This window comes from Cherax quadricarinatus, chromosome 18 (genome assembly GCF_038502225.1).
Source record: "Cherax quadricarinatus isolate ZL_2023a chromosome 18, ASM3850222v1, whole genome shotgun sequence".
Classification (NCBI taxonomy): Eukaryota; Metazoa; Arthropoda; class Malacostraca; order Decapoda; family Parastacidae; genus Cherax; species Cherax quadricarinatus.
Genome location: NC_091309.1, coordinates 12243338 through 12260175, shown reverse-complemented (window position 1 = coordinate 12260175; position 16838 = coordinate 12243338). Strand labels below are relative to the sequence as shown.

General features: G+C 41.3%; 2 protein-coding genes across 3 annotated transcripts; one reads left to right on the top strand and one right to left on the bottom strand.

The window, feature by feature from the left end:
- Positions 1-689: 689 nt before the first annotated feature.
- On the top strand, positions 690-5168 carry LOC128689258 (uncharacterized). 2 transcript variants are annotated; one of them, XM_053777391.2, is made up of 3 exons: positions 690-845; positions 3144-3378; positions 4918-5168. In XM_053777391.2, exons 2-3 carry the CDS (start codon positions 3166-3168, stop codon positions 5122-5124), a joined length of 420 nt encoding a protein of 139 aa, XP_053633366.2. In that variant the 5' UTR covers positions 690-845; positions 3144-3165; the 3' UTR covers positions 5125-5168. The 2 variants fall into 2 exon arrangements, with proteins under 2 accessions (XP_053633366.2, XP_053633367.2); XM_053777392.2 differs by having other exon boundaries at positions 694-845; positions 3148-3378.
- Positions 5169-7496: 2328 nt separating this feature from the next.
- LOC138852864 (U-scoloptoxin(01)-Cw1a-like) lies at positions 7497-15990 on the bottom strand. The gene is made up of 3 exons (XM_070086193.1): positions 15957-15990; positions 14034-14233; positions 7497-12727 (listed from the first exon to the last, which is right to left on the bottom strand). Exons 2-3 carry the CDS (start codon positions 14226-14228, stop codon positions 12527-12529), a joined length of 396 nt encoding a protein of 131 aa, XP_069942294.1. The 5' UTR covers positions 14229-14233; positions 15957-15990; the 3' UTR covers positions 7497-12526.
- Positions 15991-16838: the final 848 nt, after the last annotated feature.

Genomic DNA, 16838 nt, shown 5'->3' with positions numbered 1-16838 from the left:
CGATTTATTTAGCATAGTCATGGGTGATCATTTTCGACGACAGAGAGGAGTGAGGGATGTGGGTGGCAGGAATTTAATGGTAGTCTTGGCGTCTATTTTGGTGTTGAGAAATATCTCCGACTCTCCAATTACTTACTGAAGCTGGCAGGTGCCCTGCTCTGGGGTCGAAGATTCCCTGAGTCATTGTGAAACAAGTTACGATCCCTTAACGCTGGACCTCAAGACAGTTTTACGACTCACTGTGGAATGTCTCGGACCAGAAGACCTCAAAGGCCTGTAGGGCGGCTGAATTGAGATAGGGAATCGTGGAGATGGAAAGGAGGAAGAGGAGGAGGTGGAATATAAAGGATATATGAGTTATTTTTTTTTATAGTTAATATACACAATACAGTACGAGTGAAGGGTTGAACCTGTCAAAACCATGAAGTCAAGCCAGTACTAATGGTATCTGTCCCATTCAGTCCCGCTGGCATATTCTTCATGTTTTCACGCTATTTCACGTTCGCTGAAGAAGAATAAAAAGACGAAGAAGAAAAAAGAAGAAGAAAAGAAGAAGAAGAAAAAGGGAATAACCTGGGATACGCCAATGCTCCGCTCTCAAATTCCTGACTCTTCCGGTGGTCATGTAATACGCTAGACAGAGATAGTTGTCCTATCCTCTGCCACACTATAAGTAGAGATCACCGAGGCAGACTCTTCAGTACTTTCTCCAGCTGCACAGGAGAAGCAGTAGAGTGGGAGAGGATCGTCGCTCTCTTTTTCTTTATAAGTGTTCAGTAAGGCGAGGGAGAATATGAAGTTGAATTCCTAGAACACATCGACATATATCAAGGACACACCGGCAGGTAATTCAAGCTCGCAGGAGGGAAGCTGTAACTCTATATTTCTAAGATATATGAGCTTTTTTTTTTTTAGTTTAATATCTTTTATTATGCACCTCATACTCATCAAGTGGGCGGTAAGTCAAAAATATTACAGAGGTACATAATGGGTCCAGGGACTGGACCACAAAGTTTTGATAGCTGAACAAGTTACAGTGGTAATGAACTAGTTATGTTTATATCTGAAACAATCGTAATGAGTTATTCATGCAGACATCAGTTAGGTCATACACATGCAAAAAAAGTAGTAATGCTTTATTTACAGTGAGCAAAGTCAGGGTATTTTTCCAGAATGGTTTGTAATATACCACTGTGGATAAAATACTTTGACATATCTTAAACATTTCTGAGTGAGTTGTTTCTAATTCAATCATTTTTAACGCATTCTAGTACATAATGACGCAAGGTGTGACAATTGTCCAGCTGGCAAAGTTTGCATTTCGTTTGGTCTACATCTGGCAGTGGTGATTTAACCTGCCAAAGATACTTGTAACCCAGCCGGAGCCGGGCAGTAGTTGCATCTTATTTTGTAAGACGCACCATAGGCATATTGCTCCGTATGTGACAGACCTAGTATTCATGTAGGGTTTATAGAGTCCTTGACGGTTTACGCCGTATTGAGGTCCACAAACCTTGCCGTCAAGACCACACTGCTCCAGTGTAAGGAAACTCTGGTCATGATGGAGGTTTTCAACTGCTGCGTGGAGGGGGCCAGTGTAATGTGGTGTATCATATTCACAAAACCTACTGGTATCAATTCTATGCTTAAAATACCTCCAAGGAAAGATTCCTTCATTTAATTCATTAAAAAGGTCGATTAACCCGCCCGCTTCTCCTCCTCAAGACTTATACCATAATAACAGTGAGAAACGATACTATGTTTTTTTATTTAAAACTTTTTTTTTCGCACATAAATGGTAGACAATAGCGACAAGATGAAGAATTAGACACATGTACAACATCTGGGGTATCTTATTTGTAGACGACTCACCAAACAGTGACTTTATCAATACAATACAAGGATATAATGTGAAGTATGTTGAACTATGTATTTCTACATTATATCATTGTATTAATAAAACCACTGACTGTTAAAACGTCTACCAATAAAGATACTCAGATGTACTCTCTTTCAATTCTTCAGCTTTTCTTCGGAGAGAAAACCAATAATTTTATAGTGATGTCAACAAAAATTGAATAAAAACTTGAGAGAATTCTTTTTTTCGCTTATAACTTGAAAATGCTTCATCTAATACGACCTCAAATTTTCACCGCTGATGTATCGTAACCAGGAAAATGTTCATACAACCATAGTGGTGTGTAGGCGCCCCTCTGGTCAGTGTCCAGTCTTGGTGTTGTGAGATAACCTGAGAAAGCTTCTTCTGATTGGCCGGGATTGTTTTGTTATGGTAGTGAGTACCTGGCAATTTGCCAATTTCATTTTTAAGAGAATTGGTATTTTTCCAGTAAAATATCTTTACTATGCCTATTTTGAATGGCTTATGTCACTAATGACTGAGAATATTAAGAGAAGAATAATACCTATAAATTTAGGATGAATAGGCGCATATTTGGCAATATGTTATCATAGTTAAAAAAAACTTGGAATCAATTAATTCCAAGTAAAAGCTGGAGAATGCCTCTTCTGGTAGGCTTTAAACTTTTAACGGTAGTTTAATTTGCTCAAAGGAAGGATCGTGTTCTAATTGGGCTTCCCAAGCCCAAATCTGTCACTTTTATTCTAACATTTAACGCTGGTGAATTTTATGAGGATGGTTTTCTACGAGCCTAGGCTGTCGGTCCATCTGGGTGAACAATGTACCTGTCAGGAGTCTACCTGTGTTTAATGGTGTGGAAGAACTTAATGGCCTTTGTTCTATATTCGATGAAATGTGTTAGGTATCGTAACCCGGAAAAGATCTTATGTACGTAACTGAATTCTTCCGGGAAAGCAGTGCTCGAGATTCTACCAGCGCTTCTTAATACAACTTACGTCATGATGTGAGAGGCGGCAGTATTGTAATCATTATTGTTTTTAGGTTTTCTGTAGTCTCCCAGTCCAGTTTTTGGTCATATTCCTTGTGAGGTGGAAGGAACTAAGCTTATGAGAGTTGGAGATATCTCTGTCGGATAGCACGGCGACCAATACCCATCTAGTTTATTTATTTCATGAAGAAAGCGTAACCTGTGCGGGTCATTAAACGAAATGAGTAGTGGAGGCTCGATCCTTCGTTAACTAACGTTAGCTCGGTGTCTGTCCAGACAGGCTGTTGCTGCTGACATCATGAAGCTGGTAGTGGCTGTGGTGTTGCTGTGTGTCGCAGTGTCTGCTAGGATGCCCTACGTGCTGCCTGACGGCTTCCAGAACATCCTGAAAGGGCGCTCTCTCGCCACCACCTTCTCCTGCCACAATCGCGCCTATGGTTACTATGCCGACGTAGACAACGAATGTGTTGTTTTCCACGTCTGTCAGCCAATCACCGGCATTGCTGGGGAGGTAAGCAAACTCGCATCTGTCAGTGTTGCTATAATGATTGGTAAGGAAGTCTCACATCTGTCTGCTGCTGGTGATGGTTGGAAACTAAACAACTTTCACTCTCTGGCTGGTTATGGCGATACAAGAAACCTGACTGACCACTTCACCGCATAATGATTCGATGATAACGAGGGCACCGATGATTGTTGATGAAGAACCTCGAGATGAATCTTGCAGCCTCCTTCAGTGGCTGTAACAGTACTCATCTCTTCCCTGCTTCTCTCCCTGCCTCGGTAGGTGTGTGCAGGTATTTCTGAGGCGGCCGAGGTTCACTCTGAGGAAGGGAGGGAACACGCCACGAGTTTCCCCAGCAACTCCAAATTACTAATATTCAAGAGTTTAATATTTGCCTTCAGCATACGCTAAACACTTATGGGTCATTCTTCCTTGTTCTATATAAAGAAAATCAAGTCTAGGGTCAGGGATGAGTTGAAACACAACAGGTAAAGTTAATGTCCTATAATTAAGAATTAGTAATATATTTATAAATACAGTATGTATGTTGTTATCCTACAAAACAACATATATACTTGCCCATCCCGTGCAGGTCTGTCTCTAATACAACCTCCTCAGCATTCTCCACCTGACCCTCCACCCTATGTGTACACTCATGTACTATTCACCCAGGTAGATTTGTTTGTGACTTGATAAAGCCCACTATGTGAGCGAAACGTAGTCAATAAAGGATCCCATTATATTGCATTTGTGTCTATTTTTTCACGGAAGACCATTCCATCTGACCCATGTGCGAGCTTGTGACGAACTAATCAGGATTCAGACTACCTTGCGGTGGCAGTAGTTCAGCAATACTGTTACCCCTACGTAAATAAACATATTGAATATATAAAGCAGTATAAAATATATCTGAATAATATGCAATATACAGTGAACACACATTGCTGGTAAACTTAAGACAAGTCGTAACGAACGTGAGCAGCAAGCCTCACTGAGCCAGGAAGCTTACAAATACGAAGATTTTACAAACATATCTGTGACCTGTCTGTATCAGCGGCACCAACTGTGATGTGCTGTCTCTTTCTACAGCTCAAGAAGCTTTCGTGGTACCTTTATTGTCATTCCCCTTAATGAGAAATAGTCCACAACTTCTTGAGTTTGTGGATTCTTAGGCTATGGACTACGTGGCTTTGAGGGGTATAAAAAGAGATGTACCATGTGAAAACTTCTGAGGCTGTGGGAGAAGACAATAGGGTCGCAGTTGGTGCCGCTGGTACAACCAAGTCACAGAAGTGCTCTTTGTAAAATTTTCCTGTTGTAAGCTTCGTGACCCAGGTACTGCGTGGGGCCTGCTACTACCACAACCACGTCTCGAATCCCCATACATTCACCTGTTTTTTCCACACAATGCTAACTGTAAGTTTAATAAAACCCTCGTGGTAATGAAACAGACCTAAAATACAATACTAAGAGTAATAGTAAAGTGCCTTTAATAATAGTGAATCTTATTATTTTTAGTTTCTTAACAAAGACACTTGGTTGCAGGTGCTGGAGGTAGCTCACTTCTCCTTCATCTGTGGCCAGGGTAGTATCTTCAGTCAGAAGTCCCTCACCTGCGCATTCCCCAGCGAGGCCTTTCCCTGCTCCGAGGCTCCGACCCTCTACAGTTTCTCCAACGATGGTATTGGAGACGATCCAGACAATGGTGTTGACATTATTGACATAGTCGACGTCCGTAATGTTCCAATTTGAGTTGAATTCGATGGCATCGAAGCCAAAGCTTCATATTTTAAAAGGTAATCTTAAATGTTATCTAAAATAAAATGTATTTTAACTATATTACACTGTTCTTTCTATATAAATACCATTTTCTATACAAAGAACGAAAACAACCCAGAACAAAGAATATCATTTTAGGAAGTCCACACACTACGCTTATACTAACTATGGCATGTAACAAGAAATGAATCTTGAATTTATGAATCAAAGCATCATGATGATTAAAAAGTATAATTGGAGTCAGGGTTTTGAGCCAGTGGCAGTAATATATTAAAAGTAATACTAGAGACGGAGAGAAGACAGCAACAAGAAGAGTAACTACCCTCCAGGACTCAGACAGCAACAAGAAGAGCAACTACCCTCCAGGACTCAGACAGCAACAAGAAGAGTAACCACCCTCCAGGAGTCAGACAGCAACAAGAAGAGTAACTACCCTCCAGGACTCAGACAGCAACAAGAAGAGTAACTACCCTCCAGGACTCAGACAGCAACAAGAAGAATAACTACCCTCCAGGAGTCAGACAGCAACAAGAAGAGTAACTACCCTCCAGGAGTCAGACAGCAACAAGAAGAGTAACTACCCTCCAGGACTCAGACAGCAACAAGAAGAGTAACTACCCTCCAGGAGTCAGACAGCAACAAGAAGAGTAACTATCCTCCAGGAGTCAGACAGCAACAAGAAGAGTAACTATCCTCCAGGAGTCAGACAGCAACAAGAAGAGTAACTACCCTCCAGGACTCAGACAGCAACAAGAAGAGTAACTACCCTCCAGGAGTCAGACAGCAACAAGAAGAGTAACTACCCTCCAGGAGTCAGACAGCAACAAGAAGAGTAACTACCCTCCAGGAGTCAGACAGCAACAAGAAGAGTAACTACCCTCCAGGAGTCAGACAGCAACAAGAAGAGTAACTACCCTCCAGGAGTCAGACAACATCAAGGTCTGAACCGGACGAAAGTGATTTCGGTAGTCACCTTACTGACCTACGTATGGAAGAGTCAGTATACCCACGACATTAATACACCTGCACTCCTTCTTCACTTAGTATTAAGCAGGTACCTTGTTAGCCGACTGTTGTGGATGGCATCCTGGGAAAGAGAACCATAGGACTCCAATGGAAGGAAGCCACACTGGCTTTCATGGGTTATCCTGGGTTCCTAATACTGTACAGTTACCTCCCCAGAACAGTGTATACTTACACTTATCTTACAAACTTACTTTTAAGACCACATTGAGAAGAGCTGTAGCAGTCATATGAACAGTTTAACATCAAATTCAACTGTTGCCAAACATGTATTGTGCTCCTAAAAAAATCTTTCTACTTCTTTTTCTTCTTCTTCTTCTTCTTCTTCTTCTTCTTCTTCTTCTTCTTCTTCTTCTTCTTCTTCTTCTTCTTCTTCTTATTATTATTATTATTATTATTATTATTATTATTATTATTATTATTATTATTATTTTATTAGCACACTGGCCGATTCCCACCAAGGCAGGGTGGCCCGAAAAAGAAAAACTTTCACCATCATTCACTCCATCACTGTCTTGCCAGAAGGGTGCTTTACACTACAGTTTTTAAACTGCAACATTAACACCCCTCCTTCAGAGTGCAGGCACTGTACTTCCCATCTCCAGGACTCAAGTCCAGCCTGCCGGTTTCCCTGAACCCCTTCATAAATGTTACTTTGCTCACACTCCAACAGCACGTCAAGTATTAAAAACCATTTGTCTCCATTCACTCCTATCAAACACGCTCACGCATGCCTGCTGGAAGTCCAAGCCCCTCGCACACAAAACCTCCTATTATTACTGCAGAAGCAGTAATAATAGTTGTTGTAGTAGTAGTAATATTATTGATGATGATAATGATGATAGAACACAAGGCTGAGAGAATGGATCGGGAATACACAAAAACCAATTATTTAATTTCTTTTAATACTTTCTTCCGGTCGGTTACACTCCGTAAAAGAATACAATCACCGTTGTACATTGCCATATACATACAGTGTTGTGTTATACATAACGCTGTTATTCACAATCATAGATAAGGGGGATCACGTATTTACCTGGGGTTGAACTTAAGCAGCCACTTGTCTGACCAAATCTTGCAGATAGTCCAATGCCTTTTTTGGAGTCTTTGCCCTGTCCCCTCCTGCTTTTTTAAGTCTCCCAATTAGGTCTGCATCGCCAGGAAACAAGAAAATATCTGCTTCAGTTCTATCTGGCATGTTACTCACGTTAACCAGAACAGCACTGGGCCTAATACTGATCCTTGTGGCACCCCGCTTGTTACTCCTACCCCATTCTGACGTCTCTCAGTCACACTGTTACCTTCCCCTGAGGTACTCTTCTTGTATTGTGGTGTGTGTGTGTGTGTGTGTGTGTGTGTGTGTGTGTGTGTGTGTGTGTGTGTGTGTGTGTGTGTGTGTGTGTGTATGTGTGTGTGTATGTGTGTGTATGTGCAAGTCTTGTATATTTTTTTAGTGTATATACATATGTAGTCTGAATGTATGTATACACATGAATCTTTTACTATGCATATATGTAATTTTTAGTACTGTATATGGATGGTAAAGTTTTGGTCAGGAAACAGGTCAAGTGTTTCATGACGTGAGTCATATATGATGTGGCCCGCCGTTGGAGCTTTTGGTCACCTGATCGAGGCCTTCCGCTGGCTTACCGTATATACTGACTTTTCTTTATATATTGTGAAGGACTGAGTAAGGAGGGGGGTTAGAAGATTTAAAACAAACGATATATTCTGGGAGACGCGGGAGGAGGCATTAAGAACTGTGTGTGATCATTATGTTTGGTTTTTCTAGTACCTTAGCTGAATACTGTTTAAAACACTATATACCTGTGTATGTTTTGTGTGTATGTATCCCTTTTGTTTGTTTTGTGCTCATCCTTGTGTTTGTTTTGTGTTTATCCTTGTGGTTATGTTGTGTTTATCCTTGCGTTTGTTTTGTGTTTATCCTTGTGTTTGTTTTGTGTTTATCCTTGTGTTTATGTTGTGTTTATCCTTGCGTTTGTTTTGTGTTTATCCTTGTGTTTGTTTTGTGTTTATCCTTGTGTTTGTTTTGTGTTTATCCTAGTGTTTATGTTGTGTTTATCCTTGTGTTTGTTTTGTGTTTATCCTAGTGTTTATGTTGTGTTTATCCTTGCGTTTGTTTTGTGTTTATCCTTGTGTTTGTTTTGTGTTTATCCTTGTGTTTATGTTGTGTTTATCCTTGTGTTTATGTTGTGTTTGTTTTGTGTTTATCCTTGTGTTTGTTTTGTGTTTATCCTTGTGTTTATGTTGTGTTTATCCTTGTGTTTGTTTTGTGTTTATCCTTGTGTTTGTTTTGTGTTTATCCTTGTGTTTGTTTTGTGTTTATCCTTGTGTTTATGTTGTGTTTATCCTTGTGTTTGTTTTGTGTTTATCCTTGTGTTTGTTTTGTGTTTATCCTTGTGTTTATGTTGTGTTTATCCTTGCGTTTGTTTTGTGTTTATCCTTGTGTTTGTTTTGTGTTTATCCTTGTGTTTGTTTTGTGTTTATCCTTGTGTTTGTTTTGTGTTTATCCTTGTGTTTGTTTTGTGTTTATCCTTGTGTTTGTTTTGTGCTCATCCTTGTGTTTGTTTTGTGTTTATCCTTGTGTTTGTTTTGTGTTTATCCTTGTGTTTGTTTTGTGTTTATCCTTGTGTTTGTTTTGTGTTTATCCTTGTGTTTGTTTTGTGCTTATCCTTGTGTTTGTTTTGTGTTTATCCTTGTGTTTATTTTGTTTATCCTTGTGTTTATTTTGTGTTTATCCTTGTGTTTGTTTTGTGTTTATCTTTGTGTTTGTTTTGTGTTTATCCTTGTGTTTATTTTGTTTATCCTTGTGTTTATTTTGTGTTTATCCTTGTGTTTATTTTGTTTATCCTTGTGTTTGTTTTGTGTTTATCCTTGTGTTTGTTTTGTGTTTATCTTTGTGTTTGTTTTGTGTTTATCCTTGTGTTTGTTTTGTGTTTACCCTTGTGTTTGTTGTGTTTATCATTGTGTTTGCTTTGTGTTTACCCTTGTGTTTGTTTTGTGTTTATCCTTGTGTTTGTTTTGTGTTTATCCTTGTGTTTGTTTTGTGTTTACCCTTGTGTTTGTTCTGTGTTTATCCTTGTGTTTGCTTTGTGTTTATCCTTGTGTTTGTTTTGTGTTTATCCTTGTGTTTGTTTTTTGTCTATCCTTATGTTTGTTTAGTGGGTCTGTATCCCTTTGTTTGTTTAGTGGGTCTGTATCCCTTTGTTTAGTGGGTCTGCATCCCTTTGTTTAGTGGGTTTGTATCCCTTTGCTTGTTTAGTGGGTCTGTATCCCTTTGTTTGTTTAGTGGGTCTGTATTCCTTTGTTTGGTGGGCCTGTATCCCTTTGTTTAGTGGGTATGTATCCCTTTGTTTAGTGGGCCTGTATCCCTTTGTTTGTTTAGTGGGACTGTATCCTTTTGTTTAGTGAACCTGTATCCCTTTGTTTAGTGGGTATGTATCCCTTTGTTTAGTGGGCCTGTATCCCTTTGTTTAGTGGGCCTGTATCCCTTCGTTTAGTGGGCCTGTATCCCTTTGTTTAGTGGGCTTGTATCCTTCTGCTTATTGGGCCTGTATCCCTTTGTTTAGTGGGCCTGTATCCCTTTGTTTAGTGGGTCTGTATCCCTTTGTTTAGTGGGTCTGTCTCCCTTTGATTAGTGGGCCTGTATCACTTTGTTTAGTGGGTCTGTATCCCTTTGTTTAGTGGGCCTGTATCCCTTTGTTTAGTGGGCCTGTATCCCTTTGTTTAATGGGCCTGTATCCCTTTGTTTAGTGGGCCTGTATCCCTTTATTTAGTGGGTCTGCATCCCTTTGTTTAGTGGGCCTGTATCCCTTTGTTTAGTGGGCCTGTATCCCTTTGTTTAGTGGGCCTGTTTCCCTTTGTTTAGTGGGCCTGTATCCCTTTGTTTAGTGGGCCTGTATCCCTTTGTTTAGTGGGTTTGTATCCCTTTGTTTAGTGGGTCTGTATCCCTTTGTTTAGTGGGCCTGTATCCCTTTGTTTGTTTAGTGGGTCTGTATCCCTTTGTTTAGGGGGTCTGTATCCCTTTGTTTAGTGGGCCTGTATCCCTTTGTTTAGTGGGCCTGTATACCTTTGTTTAGTGGGCCTGTATCCCTTTGTTTAGTGGGTCTGTATCCCTTTGTTTAGTGGGCCTGTATCCCTTTGTTTAGTGGGTCTGTATCCCTTTGTTTAGTGGGCCTGTATCCCTTTGTTTGTTTAGTGGGTCTGTATCCCTTTGTTTAGTGGGTCTGTATCCCTTTGTTTAGTGGGTCTGTATTCCTTTGTTTAGTGGGCCTGTATCCCTTTGTTTGTTTAGTGGATCTATATCCCTTTGTTTAGTGGGTCTGTATCCCTTTGTTTAGTGGGCCTGTATCCCTTTGTTTAGTGGGTCTGTATCCCTTTGTTTAGTGGGTCTGTATCCCTTTGTTAGTGGGCCTGTATCCCTTTGTTTGTTTAGTGGGTCTGTATCCCTTTGTTTAGTGGGTCTGTATCCCTTTGTTTAGTGGGCCTGTATCCCTTTGTTTAGTGGGTCTGTATCCCTTTGTTTAGTGGGCCTGTATCCCTTTGTTTAGTGGGTCTGTATCCCTTTGTTTAGTGGGCCTGTATCCCTTTGTTTGTTTAGTGGGTCTGTATCCCTTTGTTTGCTTAGTGGGTCTGTATCCCTTTGTTTGTTTAGTGGGTCTGTATCCCTTTGTTTATTTAGAGGGTCTGTATCCCAATGGTTGTTTAGTGGGTTTGTATCCCTTTGTTTAGTTGGTCTGTATCCCTTTGTTTGTTTAGTGGGTCTGTATCCCTTTGTTTAGTGGGTCTGTATCCCTTTGTTTGTTTTTAGTTGGTCTGTATCCCTTTGTTTGTTTAGTGGGTTTGTATACCTTTGTTTAGTGGGTCTGTATCCCTTTGTTTAGTGTGACTGTATCCCTTTGTTTGTTTAGTGGGTCTGTATCCCTTTGTTTGTTTAGTGGATATATTATCCCTTTGTTTAGTGGGTCTGTATCCCTTTGTTTGTTTAGTGAGTCTGTATCCCTTTATTTGCTTAGTGGGTCTGTATCCCTTTGTTTGTTTAGTGGGTCTGTATCCCTTTGTTTGTTTAGTGGGTCTGTATCCCTTTGTTTGTTTAGTGGGTCTGTATCCCTTTGTTTGTTTAGTGGGTCTGTATCCCTTTATTTGCTTAGTGGGTCTGTATCCCTTTGTTTGTTTAGTGGGTCTGTATCCCTTTGTTTGTTTAGTGGGTCTGTATCCCTTTATTTGCTTAGTGGGTCTGTATCCCTTTGTTTAGTGGGTTTGTATCCTTTGTTTGTTTAGTGGGTCTGTATCCCTTTGTTTAGTGGGTCTATATCCCTTTGTTTGTTTAGTGGGCCTGTATCCCTTTGTTTAGTGGGTCTATATCCCTTTGTTTATTTAGTGGATCTGTATCCCTTTGTTTGTTTAGTGGGTCTGTGTCCCTTTGTTTAGTGGGTCTGTATCCCTTTGTTTGTTTAGTGGGTGTGTATCCCTTTGTTTAGTGGGTCTGTATCCCTTTGTTCTGTTTTGTATCCCTCCGTTTGCTCTGTTCTGCATCCCTCTGTCTATTATTTGTATCCTTATGTCTCTTTGTGAAGTCTTCCTGTCTGTTTTATGTATTCCTGTAGGCCGTATCCCTATGTCTGTTCTGTATCCTTCTGTCTGTTCTGTTACGTATTCCTCTGTCCGTCTTTTCTGTTCTTTGTCCATGTATCTGATTTCTTCTGTATCTCTCACTCCCCGTTTTATATATACTCTGTATTGCACATTGTGATGGTGTACAGGCGTGTGTCTACAGTTGTTTGGGTGTATAGGTATGTAAGTGTATATGCGTGGTGGATATGCATGTATGTGTATGTACAGCTGTATGGGCGTACAGATATGTAGGGTGTACAACTGTGTGAGTGTACAATTGTGTGGGTGTACAATTGTGTGGGTGTACAATTGTGTGGGTGTACCGTTGGGTGAGTGTGCTTGTGTACCAGCGTACCGTCATCCTAGTCTTCACTTCAACACATGTTTGTCACCAGTATTTCATCTGCAATTCCGTTTGTCTCATTGCTAATATAAATCATGACTACAGGGTCGAGTAGTCCTGAGGGATCACCTTAGTCCACGGAAGTGAGGCGGTCCATCCCATCCCTTCCCTTCACCTGATTACTTCCCTTTCCCCTACATGTAACTATCTACAAAATATTACACGTTTTTTTACAGACATATACATTCACTGAATTAAAAAAAAAATGCGTAAAATCAAGTACATTTACATAAATAAGCGTAGCATAATTTCTGTCTTTTTGTTTTCTGTGTGAGAGTGAAAGACAAGGTATTACTGGAGAGGCACTCAGTGTCCTCATTCTGAGCGAGTCCTTCCCTCAGCCAGTGCCAGCTTGTACTCCTCCCACTCTATGCGCAGTTTATGGTTTGAGGAGTCGTAAGCGTCCTCAGCCTGGGCGCATGGGTATGCCTTCCTGGGGTGGGCGCACGACAGCAACTTCTGGTCGAATAGAGTTCCTGGTCCACACAGGAAGGTGAAGTGTCCCATCTCCACGAACTGTTGACAGAAGATACACCAGCCTGCAGTTAAATGTTCCAGAATGTGGAAAGTCATGGTGTGTCCTGCTAGAATACCTGGGTATAATCAGGATACGTAAGTATAGTTTTAACGTGAGGAATAAATAGGCACAATACTGTGGCTGGCATAATACGTAACTAACCTGCATACAGGAGAAGGGAACTGTGACGATGTTTCGATTCTAGTTGGACCATTGCCTAGTTAATGGTTCAAGTCTGGCCGAAACGTTGTCCTAAGTTTTATTCTCGTATGTGCGGGTTGTGTATATAGTTTTAACATGCATGTATAATTACAACATTAATGTGTGAAAAAAACTTGGATGGATTAAAATAAGTCTTGTCATGAGAGCTTGAACCTAATGATGATGATGATGATGATGATAATAATAATAATAATAATAATAATAATAATAATAATAATAATAATAATAATAATATCATTATTTCTATAAAGTACAAGGTATACAGACCATAGCTGACATACTACTATATAGAAAGCACCTTACTAGGTCAATATTGTCCCGGGATGCGACCCACACTAGTTGACTAACATCCAGGTAACCATTTTTACTGATAGGTAACCATGGACAACCGGTGTAAAGAAACACACCCCAAGTGTTTCCACCTTTGCCGGGAATCGAACCAGGACCCTCACCTTGTAAAGCAAGAGCTTTGCCACTAGGCCACGGGCCTGGTGACAGTTTCAGAGTGACTGAAAGGAGGATTCTAGTCCAAAATCACACCTTTTCCTGTCGTGATATTACGTATAAAAATATGAGGGGACTTTCTGAGGACTTCACTGCCTTTGGTTGAATGGCTTGAGCACACTGTCATGGAGGTCCGGAGAGACTGTGATATTCACAACCTGACTAAGAAAACACGCAATATATATCTGCATTATTTTCACGTTATTGAAATTCTTTTCCGATGAAATATTAGTTTGTTTTAATGAAACTAGTCGAGTGCTTGGGAATAGAAGGAAAAAGCCTAGGTACCGAGAGTGTTTTAAGGAAGCATAAATAAGTCATTACGATTGTGACCGGATATAAACACGCTAATAGTTCATTACCACTGGAACTTGTTCAGGTATCAGAACTTTGCTGCCCAGTCCTTGTACCCACTATGTATCTCTGTAATCCTTTGACTACCGCCCATAAGGTGGGTTTGGGGTGCATAATAAGGACGTTAAACTAACAGTCCCTGGACTCATTATGTACCTTTGTAATCTTTTGACTACTACCCGCCCTGTGGGCGGTAGTCAAAATATTAAACTAAAGGAAGCTCACCCGTTCTTCCTCGTCGAAGACAGGATGGCAGATGTGGTAGGCTGAGCAACGGTTGAGCGTGTCTGCGTAGAAGCCATACTCGCGACCCTGGCAGGAGAATCCTGGCTCGATACGGAAGCCTCCAGGCAGCTTCCCTGCCATCCTGGCCGAGGCTGCCACCACCACCACCAACAGCACTGACAACACCAGCTTCATTGTCACTGTGGGAATTTAGACGATATAGTGTTTCATGTATTAATGGTACACAAAAACCTGTAAGTATTCGAATTAGACAGGTGTACAACACTTGGGTATCTTCAGTCCAACACAGAATAATACTGAAGACGGAGGAAGACATAAAAAAGTGCTTTGAAATGATCAATCCCTCAGGCTTGATGTGTTTATTGGAGACAGTGGAAGAGGTGAAGAAGTTTAAGTTTGAGGGACTGATTACCTGTAACTATTTCATGTCTTCTACCGTCTCCTGTGTTAGTCTCCGTATGGGACTGATAAATTCTTTTCTTGGTGAAGCGTCTTCGGATTGACATATCAAGTGTTTCAAATGTGTCTAATTGATGTACTCTACGTGTGTGTGTGTGTATGTGCTCACCTAATTGTGGTTGCAGGGGTCGAGACTCAGCTCCTGGCCCCGCCTCTTCACCGAGCGCTACTAGGTCCTCTCTGTCTCTCTGCTCCATGAGCTTTATCATACCTCATCTTAAAGCTATGTATGGTTCCTGTCTCCACTACCTCACTTGCTAGGCTATTCCACTTCCTGACTACTCTATGACTGAAGAAATACTTCCTAACATCCCTTTGACTCATCTGGGTCTTCAACTTCCAATTGTGACCCCTTGTTTCTGTGTCCCCTCTCTGGACCATATGGGGTGACCATAACACAGAGCACATCACCGGAGGCACACATCAACCAAATAACCGCTGCAGCATACGGGCGCCTGGCAAACCTGAGAATAGCGTTCCGATACCTTAATAAGGAATCGTTCAAGACACTGTACACTGTGTATGTTAGGCCCATACTGGAGTATGCAGCACCAGTCTGGAACCCACACCTGGTCAAGCACGTCAAGAAGTTAGAGAAAGTACAAAGGTTTGCAACAAGGCTAGTCCCAGAGATCGAGGGAATGTCGTACGAGGAAAGGTTAAGGGAAATCGGACTGACGACACTGGAGGACAGAAGGGTCAGGGGAGACATGATAACGACATACAAGATACTGCGGGGAATAGACAAGGTGGACAGAGATGGGATGTTCCAGAGAGGGGACACAGGGACAAGGGGTCACCACTGGAAGCTGAAGACTCAGACGAGTCACAGGGACGTTAGGAAGTATTTCTTCAGTCATAGAGTTGTCAGCAAGTGGAATAGCCTAGCAAGTGAAGTAGTGGAGGCAGGAACCATACATAGTTTTAAGAAGAGGTATGACAAAGCTCAGGAAGCAGAGAGAGAGAGGATCCAGTAGCGATCAGTGAAGAGGCGGGGGCCAGGAGCTGAGTCTCGACCCCTGCAACCACAATTAGGTGAGTACACACACAAACACACAAACACACGCACGCGCGCGCTCACAAATACACACACACACACCCTACAATACTCCCACACACAACCACAACACTCCCTAACTCTCCTACATACACCCCACAACACTCCCACACACACACACCCACAGTACTCCCCAAGACACCACAACACTCCCACATACACTTCTCAACTCTCCCACATACACCCTCAAAACACTCCCATATACACCCCCAAAAAACTCCCACACCCCCACACACACCACAACACTCCCACATACACCCCCAAAACACTGCCACATACACCCCCAAAGCACTCCCACATACACCCCCAAAACACTCCCACATACACCCCCAAAACACTCCCACACCCCCAACACTCCCACACACACCCACAACAAAATTAACCACCTGTACACCTCCAGTCTTCTGAATGACTACAATGCCTCCTTCACAAGCCTTTATATACCCTCCGACAGGCTCCTGCTTGAGCGAGTGTCGGCTTGGCGCTTGAGGGTGAGGCTGGTGCTTGAGCGTGAGGTTCATCTCCAGGCTTCCGTTATGACCTCTGACCCCAGAGATGAGAAACTCGCTTCCTCATGACACTAAATCCTGCTTCTTACTGAAGGTGACCTTCTCCTGAGGTCACCATAATCTAATTAGGGATTTTTTAATTTCCTTAAAAGTAGTAGTAGTAGTAGTAGTAGTAGTAGTAGTAGTAATAGTAGTAGTAGTAGTAGTAGTAGTAGTAGTAGTAGTAATAGTAGTAGTAGTAGTAGTAGTAGTAGTAGTAGTAGTAGTAGTAGTAGTAGTAGTGGTAGTAGTAGTAGTAGTAGTAATATCATTATTATTATTGTTATTATTATTAATGAAAGTAATAAAATAATAATAATGATGAAAATAACAATGATACCAACAACAACAACAATACTAATGCTAATAATAATAATAACAATAAGGAAAGCAATGCCTGGTTCTAAGAACCAAGCGTTCACACACTCTCGTAAACTTCGAGGCAAGAGGCGCAACACAAACGCAGACATTTTGTTTCTTGCAAAAAGAATTATAGCAGGATGGTGCAAACTACTCACAGAGCCTTAGCAAGTATATAATTCCACAAGGTATGATGCTGGGAGGCACACTGTGGTCGGCAGAGTCCTGACTGATGTTAGTTCAGCAACATCATCATTAACTGTAAACATTGAGCCACCCAAGGATAATAATAATAATAATCTTTATTTCTATAAGTACATGATACAACTTATATAGACCATAGCTGACATCAATGACATA

Coding starts and splice junctions, on each gene's coding strand:
- LOC128689258 (XM_053777391.2), top strand. CDS start 3,166: ATGAAGCTGGTAGTGGCTGTGGTGTTGCTGTGTGTCGCAGTGTCTGCT. Junction 3,379..4,917: donor TCACCGGCATTGCTGGGGAG/GTAAGCAAACTC, acceptor ACTTGGTTGCAG/GTGCTGGAGGTAGCTCACTT.
- LOC138852864 (XM_070086193.1), bottom strand. CDS start 14,228: ATGAAGCTGGTGTTGTCAGTGCTGTTGGTGGTGGTGGTGGCAGCCTCG. Junction 12,728..14,033: donor TCTTCGACGAGGAAGAACGG/GTGAGCTTCCTT, acceptor TTCTGTCAACAG/TTCGTGGAGATGGGACACTT.